Below are 8,051 nucleotides of genomic sequence, written 5' to 3' on the forward strand. Positions count from 1 at the left end.
AAGAACACATTGTTCACCTTCCATTTCAGTCAAATGCTTTTTGAGGCGACAGTGGAAAGATCTTGAGTGTTTAATGTTCTCCTTTTGTCCATTTGCAATAATAATGCATGTGGTTCAATCATATCATGAAAATAACCGACCATTTTTATCACAAAATATCACAATAAATTCTCAGAGCTGTCACATTTTACACTTTTCACATTATTTGTCCATTCAAAAATTATGAGCTATGGAGTGAATGGTGTATTTTTCTGAATTAAATTGAGATTTTTCTCAAAGTGCCCGCCGAGTGCACAGTTCAGATTATTGTATGGATAACTCCATGATCTGTATTCAATTTTAAGATTTTATTTTTTGCTTTAGAATAACATACACCAATGAAATCTTCACTCACACTAGTAATGTGCAAAACGTAAGTAGGGTTATATAAATAATATTTATATTACGAAGCTCTTCATTCTAACACAGTGAAACTGAAGAATCTGGATAAAGCCTAATTCCAGCATAGAGGGGCTCGGTAAATGTGGCGTGGTATGTGTGTAAGTGAGTAAGTGTGTGTGTGTCAGACACACTGTAGAAGGACAGCTTGCCGGCTGGCCAGTCCAGATACACTCCTACTCTATTAGAGGAGGAAGAAGGGGCAAGCAAGTTGGTTCTCTTATTGCTGTGCCAGGCAGAGTATTTGTTATCAAAGCAGACCAGACTCCAGGACATTTCATTGAGGCCAAACCTACAGTCGCTTCCCGTTCTTTGGATTCCCTTATACATCACTGACAATCCAGCTCCCCTCGCACTCCACTCAGCCTCCCAGTAATGGCGTTCAGATAGACTCTCTCTGCACAAAACTTGTTCAAAGCAGTCAAATCTCTCTGGGTGATCAGAATAAGGCAGCTCCTCTTCCACTCGTGTCGCCTTTTTTTCCCCCTCAGACAGAGAGAGATGGTTGTTTGCTGTGTTTATGTCCAGTGTGAGATTACAGGTGTCTGCACACAAGGAGAGAGATTTTAATTATATCTCTTATGATCTATGACAGACACAGTGTGTGTGTGTGTGTGTGTGTGAGAGAGAGAGAGAGTGTGAGTGTGTGTATGAGTGTGTGTGTGAGAGAGAGAGAGAGTGTGTGTGTGAGAGTGTGTGAGAGAGTGTGTGTGTGAGTGTGTGTGTGAGAGAGAGTGTGTGTGTGTGTGTGTGTGTGTGTGAGTATGTGTGTGTGTGTGAGAGAGAGAGAGAGCGTGTGTGTTAGTGTGTGTGTGTGTGAGAGTGTGTGTGTGAGAGAGAGTGTGTGTGTGTGTGTGTGAGAGTGTGAGTGTGTGTGTGAGTGTGTGTGTGTGAGAGAGAGAGAGAGAGTGTGTGAACCATTACGCCTATGGAGAGTCCCCACAAGGATAGCTGACCAGACTGTGTGTGTGAGTGTGTGTGTGTGAGTGTGAGTGTGAGTGTGTGAGTGTGTGTGTGTGTGTGTGTGTGTGCGAGAGCGTGTTTGTGTGTGTGTGTGTGTGTAAACACAACAAAATGACCTACATTTGTGTAGTCCTGGTGTGATTCTGAAATATCCTCCATGGTCCAAACTACAAGAACACAATATTACATTTGTGCCAAACATTTGAATTTTGACAACAGTGCAAGCTGTTTTTTTTTCAATTGGTTAAGAATATGTTCTAATATAAAAACAACTGTGACAAGTGGGAGTCATGACCTAGGTGTGCATACTTTGTTTCCAGAAGTTAACTAAATCTGAAAAAATATTACTTTGGCTATATTTTGGATGTTTTTATTTGTAATAATAATAATAGTTAATTATTTTACACAGTCATAACTTAGTTTACACAGATCACATCATCACTGTTATGCTACATACTTGAGTATCTCTAGTTTGCAGTTTGGATGGCTCCGTCTCTCAGAGAGCAGCTTCACTCCTGAATCTCCTGGGTCATTGTAGCTCAGATCCAGCTCTCTCAGATGTGAGGAGTTTGAACTCAGAGCTGAGGCCAGATGAGAACAGCCCTCCTGTGTCACCATACAGCCAGACAATCTTTAAAAACAGACATCAAGTTGAGGTTATTCGAACAGTCTACAGTCCGCAACAATTTGCAACAATTGCTAGAAACATGTAGCTGATTTGAGATGTGACTATATACTATATATATATATACTATATATTTTAACTTCAGGTTTTATTTTAATCTACATTTAATTCCTAAATACCTCAGTATCTGCAGTTGACAGTTTGGGCTCATTAGTCCAGTAGAGAGCAGCTTCACTCCTGAATCCCGCAGGTCATTGTTACTCAGGTCCAGCTCTCTCAGGGGAGAGTCTGATAATTGTAGAGCTGACGCCACAGTTTCACAGCACTGATCAGTGATATTGCAGTCTGCAAGACTGAAAGATAGAAAAACATTTAAAAAAAATGACACCTTGCATTTGAAAATAGCATATTGTTTTAGAATTTTACAGTCAAAAAAAATAAAATATGTAAAAACTACCTATTTTAACTTCAGGCTCTAAAGGGTTAACTTACCTTTTAATGCACTTCTCATACAAAACACTTTTTCACTGTTCCTGTCTTAAAGGGGTCATATGATGCTGCTAAAAAGAACATTATTTTGTGTATTTGGTGTAATGAAATGTGTTTATGTGGTTTAATGTTCAAAAAACACATTATTTTCCACATACTGTACATTATTGTTTCTCCTCTATGCCCCGCCTTCTGAAACGCGTGATTTTTACAAAGCTCATCGGTCTGAAAAGCGAGGTGTGCTGTGATTGGCCAGCTATCCAGTGCATTGTGATTGGCCGAATACCTCAAGCGTGTGACGGAAATGTTACGCCCCTCAGGAAAACTTGAAATCGCATCATATGACCCCTTTAACTTGCACTTTTCTAAGTGATTTCGAAACTGTTATGCAGCACTTCTCATGTTACTAAAAGGCAAGCTACTTACACCAAAAGTTGTGTTAAGCAATATGTGACCCTGGACGACAAAATCAGTCATAAGGGTCAATTTTATATTATATAAATAAGCTTTCCATTGATGTATGGTTTGTTAGGATCGGACAATATTTGTCTCAGGACTCCAGTGTCACATTATTAATTGCACTGACAACACAAAATGTGACTCTCGTAGAAATGTGTACTCACACAGATTTTCTGCAGTTTCTCACAGCTGGTATCAGTCTCCTTCTACCTTCCTCTGATGTGTTGTATTCCTTAAGGTCCAGCTCATCCAGTGCCTCCTCTGATATCTGAAGTATGTAGGCTATGGCTGAGCAGTGCGCAGCAGACAGTTCTTTTTCTGAGTGTTCGTCTGATTTCAGAAACTCCAGAATCTCTCTTTGCAGAGTCTGATCGTTCATTTCAAGCAGACAGAGGAACAGATTGATGGATCTTTCAGCTGAAAGAGTGTTTTTCCATTCTTTGATTTTGTCCTTGATGTACTTTATGGTTTCCTTGATGCTCTCCGAGCTGTCCTCCGTGTGTGTCAGTAGCCCCTGTAACAGTCTCTGATTGGACTCCAGTGAGATGCCCAGCAGGAACCGGACGAAAAGATCCATGCGTCCATTCTCATTCTTTAGAGCTTTATCCAGTACTCCTTTATGCAAATTATGAAGTAAATCAAAAACTTTCAAGGCATCAGAAGTGGTACTTACATAGGAGTAAAAGACATAAAAGGCTGCAAGAAACTCCTGAAAGCTCAGGTGTATGAAGCAGTAGACTTTCCTCCGATAAATCACATATTCTTCCTTAAAGATCTCAGTGCAAATCCCAGAATACACCGAGGCCTCAGTGACGTCTATGCCACACTCTCTCAGGTCCTCATCATAGAACATGATATTTCCACGCATCAGTTGTTTGAAAGCCAGTTCGGAAAGCTTCACAATCACTCCCCTGTTTGACTGCAGGAGCTTCCGTGGATCTCTCTCGTCTTTCTCATCATACTTCTGATTTCTTACATTTGTCTGAATAATCAAGAAGTGTATGTACATTTCAGTCAGAGTTTTGGGGACTTCCGCACAGTGATCTTGTTTCATGATGCTCTGAAGCACAGTGGCTGAGATCCAACAGAAGACTGGGATGTAGCACATGATGTGGAGGCTTCTTGCTGCTTTAATGTGTGAGATGACTCTGCTGGCTTGATGCTGGTCACTGATTCTCTTCCTGAAATACTCCTCCTTTTGAGGGTCACTGAATCCCTGAATTTCTGTCAGACGGTTGATGTATTTGGAGGGGATCTGACTGGCTGCTGCTGGTCTGGAGGTGATCCAGATGAGAGCAGATGGAAGCAGATCCCCTTTGATGAGCTTTGACATCAACACACCCAATGATGAAGTCTCAGTCACATCAGACACTTTCTGAGCATCTGAAAACTCAAGTTTAATTTTGCTTTCATCCAGACCGTCAAAAACGAACACAACTTTATATAGATCATATACCTTTGGGTCCAGATCTTGAAGTCCAGGTTGAAAGTCCAGCAGAAGTCTGTGAAGACTGTACTGATGATCTCGAATCAAGTTCAGCTCTCGAAATGTGAGCACAAACATGAAATCTACATCCTGATTGGATTTTCCCTCGGCCCAGTCCAGAATGAACTTCTGCACAGAGACGGTTTTTCCGATTCCAGCGATGCCTTTAGTAAGAACAGTCTTGATTTTGTCTTTCCTCATTCTGTTATTCTTCTCATAGCCTGGTTCAGGTAAGGGATCAAAAATGTCATTGCAGTTGATTGGAGTGTCTTGTGAGTGTTGTGTTCTGGGTGTTTTCTCCATCTGTAAAACCTCATGTTCTTCATTCACTCCTTCTCGTTCTCCCTCGATGATGTAGAGCTGTGTGTAGATGCTGTTCAGGAGGGTTTGGTTCTCTTGTAGCTTGATTCCTTCAGATAAGCTCTCATACTTCCCTTTCATGCTGGTTTTGTGTTTCTCTTTGACTCTCTGCAAGACATCATCCACTAGTTGGTGTGAATCCTTCTCCAGAGCTCCAGTCTCCTCCACCAGTGTGTGCAGGGCTGGTTCTGCGTAGCGCTGCCTGATGTGGGTCTCGGAGTAGAACGCAGCGCAGATCAGACAGGACTTCACAGCTCTGGGCTTCCTCACACCGCAGGCAGCACAGAGCGCATCGGCAGCTGCAGTGGAGCTGTGAGTCCAAAAAAACCCCGAAAAGTTAAACAACCGCACTTACTTTATATCTCAACAACACTAACTGGCACACACATTAAAGTGATGAAACTACGGAAGAGGATTAGGGCCAAGCAATAATAATAATAATAAAAAAAAAACATCTTGAGATTAAAGTCATTATAATGCGAGATTAAACTTGTAAAATTTCAAGAAAAATTTCGAAATAAAATGTTGAGAATTAAATAATTAAATTACGAGAATAAAGCCGTTGATGTTCTTCATTCACTCCTTCTCGTTCTCCCTCGATGATGTAGAGCTGTGTGTAGATGCTGTTCAGGAGGGTTTGGTTCTCTTGTAGCTTGATTCCTTCAGATAAGCTCTCATACTTCCCTTTCATGCTGGTTTTGTGTTTCTCTTTGACTCTCTGCAAGACATCATCCACTAGTTGGTGTGAATCCTTCTCCAGAGCTCCAGTCTCCTCCACCAGTGTGTGCAGGGCTGGTTCTGCGTAGCGCTGCCTGATGTGGGTCTCGGAGTAGAACGCAGCGCAGATCAGACAGGACTTCACAGCTCTGGGCTTCCTCACACCGCAGGCAGCACAGAGCGCATCGGCAGCTGCAGTGGAGCTGTGAGTCCAAAAAAACCCCGAAAAGTTAAACAACCGCACTTACTTTATATCTCAACAACACTAACTGGCACACACATTAAAGTGATGAAACTACGGAAGAGGATTAGGGCCAAGCAATAATAATAATAATAAAAAAAAAACATCTTGAGATTAAAGTCATTATAATGCGAGATTAAACTTGTAAAATTTCAAGAAAAATTTCGAAATAAAATGTTGAGAATTAAATAATTAAATTACGAGAATAAAGCCGTTGTGTTTCGGAAAAAAAACTCGTTAAATTTCGAGAAAAAAAGTTGAAAAAAATGTTGAGAATAAACTCATTATATTACAAGAAAAAAGTCATTGTGTTTCAAGAAAAAACTCGTTAAATTTCGAGAAAAAAAGTCGAAATAAAATGTTGAGAATAAACTCATATTACGAGAAAAAAGTCGTGTTTCGAGAAAAAAACGCGTTAAATTTTGAAAAAAATAAATTGTTGAGAATAAACTCATATTACGAGAAAAAAGTCGTGTTTTGAGAAAAAACGCGTAAAATGTTGAGAAAAATAAATTGTTGAGAATAAACTCATATTACGAGAAAAAAGTCGTGTTTCGAGAAAAAACGCGTAAAATTTTGAGAAAAATAAATTGTTGAGAATAAACTCATATTACGAGAAAAAAGACGTGTTTCGAGAAAAAACGCGTAAAATTTTGAGAAAAATAAATTGTTGAGAATAAACTCATATTACGAGAAAAAAGTCGTTGTGTTTCGAGAAAAAAAATCTTTAAATTTCGAGAAAAAAAGGTCTAAATAAAATGTTGAGAACAAACTCATTATATTACAAGACAAAAAGTCGTTGTGTTTTGAGTAAAAACTCGTTACATTTCGTGAAAAAAGCTTGAAATAAAATGTTGAGAATAAACATTAAATTACGAGAAAAAAGTCGTGTTTCAAGAAAAAAATTGTTACATTTCGAGGAAAAAGCTTGAAATAAAATGTTGAGAATAAACTCATTAAATTACGAGAAAAAAAGTCATGTTTAGAGAAAAAAACGCGTTACATTTCAAGAAGAAAACGTCGAAATTAAATGTTTAATAAACTCATTAAATTACGAGAAAAAAGTCGTGTTTAGAGAAAAAAACGCATTACATTTCAAGAAAAAATGTCTAAATAAACTGTTGAGAATAAACACACAGGTGTCATGTTCATCTGATCTCGTTGGAGAGTGTTAATCAGCGTCTGCAGTGGCGCAGGTCGTAGAGAGCGATGCTCGTGCATGAAGTAAATGATGCGGTCGACCAGAGTTCAAATCCGTCTTTCGCAGATCTCACTCTTCTTCCTTTTTTCATAACATAACACATCGGATGCTTTTTACACTAAGTGAAAATGGTGATATATTCTATTTACACTAAGTGACAGCAGCAGCATTTATAGCGATGTGCTATTTATAGATGATATTTACAGTAAGTGAAAATAGCGATTCTATTTACGCTATGTAAAAGCAGCAGAACTTTGCAATAAGTGTAAATAGTAATTAGATGCTATTTATACTTATAAATAGTGACAGATACTATTTGCACCTCAGTATTGTTGTACATTAACAGGATACAATAATAACATAGAGTGTAAATGATTTTATTAATTAACATTATTAAATACACGCTGCCTTATTGGTACAAAGCCTACCTACACCTAAACCTACCCAATTAATACATCATTATTAAACACTCGTTAGGCAATTGATTTCCATTTTTCCGATGTGATATGAGATGGAAATAGGAAAAAGAGCACGAGAAAATGAACATTACAGCATTTTATTTAGACTTTTTTTCCTCATAATTTAATGAGTTTATTCTCAACATTTTATTTAAACTTTTCTCAAAATTGAACCAATTTTTTTTTCTAGAAACACAACAACTTTTTTCTCGTAATATAATTAGTTTATTTCTCAACATTTTATTTCAACTTTTTTCTCAAAATGTAACCAATTTTTTTTTCTCAAAACACGACTTTTTTCTCGTAATATGAGTTTATTCTCAACAATTTATTTTTCTCAAAATTTTACGCGTTTTTTCTCGAAACACGACTTTTTTCTCGTAATATGAGTTTATTCTCAACAATTTATTTTTCTCAAAATTTTACGCGTTTTTTCTCGAAACACGACTTTTTTCTCGTAATATGAGTTTATTCTCAACAATTTATTTTTCTCAACATTTTACGCGTTTTTTCTCAAAACACGACTTTTTTCTCGTAATATGAGTTTATTCTCAACAATTTATTTTTTTCAAAATTTAACGCGTTTTTTTCTCGAAACACGACTTTTATCTCGT

At 38.0% G+C, this 8,051-nt stretch overlaps 1 protein-coding gene across 3 annotated transcripts in view; it reads right to left on the bottom strand.

The window, feature by feature from the left end:
• Window positions 1-72: 72 nt before the first annotated feature.
• The window catches only part of LOC107689606 (NACHT, LRR and PYD domains-containing protein 3-like), a 20,913-nt gene continuing 12,934 nt past the window's right edge, over window positions 73-8,051 (bottom strand). For all 3 annotated transcript variants that reach the window (XM_016487654.1, XM_016487653.1, XM_016487652.1), the window contains 6 exons: window positions 5,388-5,740; window positions 3,139-4,777; window positions 2,206-2,379; window positions 1,859-2,032; window positions 1,522-1,568; window positions 73-983 (listed from right to left, as the gene is read on the bottom strand). In XM_016487654.1, the coding sequence (XP_016343140.1) occupies window positions 460-983; window positions 1,522-1,568; window positions 1,859-2,032; window positions 2,206-2,379; window positions 3,139-4,777; window positions 5,388-5,740 (2,911 nt within the window). In that variant the 3' untranslated portion in view covers window positions 73-459. The remainder of the gene's footprint in view (window positions 984-1,521; window positions 1,569-1,858; window positions 2,033-2,205; window positions 2,380-3,138; window positions 4,778-5,387; window positions 5,741-8,051) is intronic.

The sequence above is a fragment of the Sinocyclocheilus anshuiensis genome, unplaced genomic scaffold (assembly GCF_001515605.1).
Source record: "Sinocyclocheilus anshuiensis isolate Anshui unplaced genomic scaffold, SAMN03320099.WGS_v1.1 scaffold1613, whole genome shotgun sequence".
Classification (NCBI taxonomy): Eukaryota; Metazoa; Chordata; class Actinopteri; order Cypriniformes; family Cyprinidae; genus Sinocyclocheilus; species Sinocyclocheilus anshuiensis.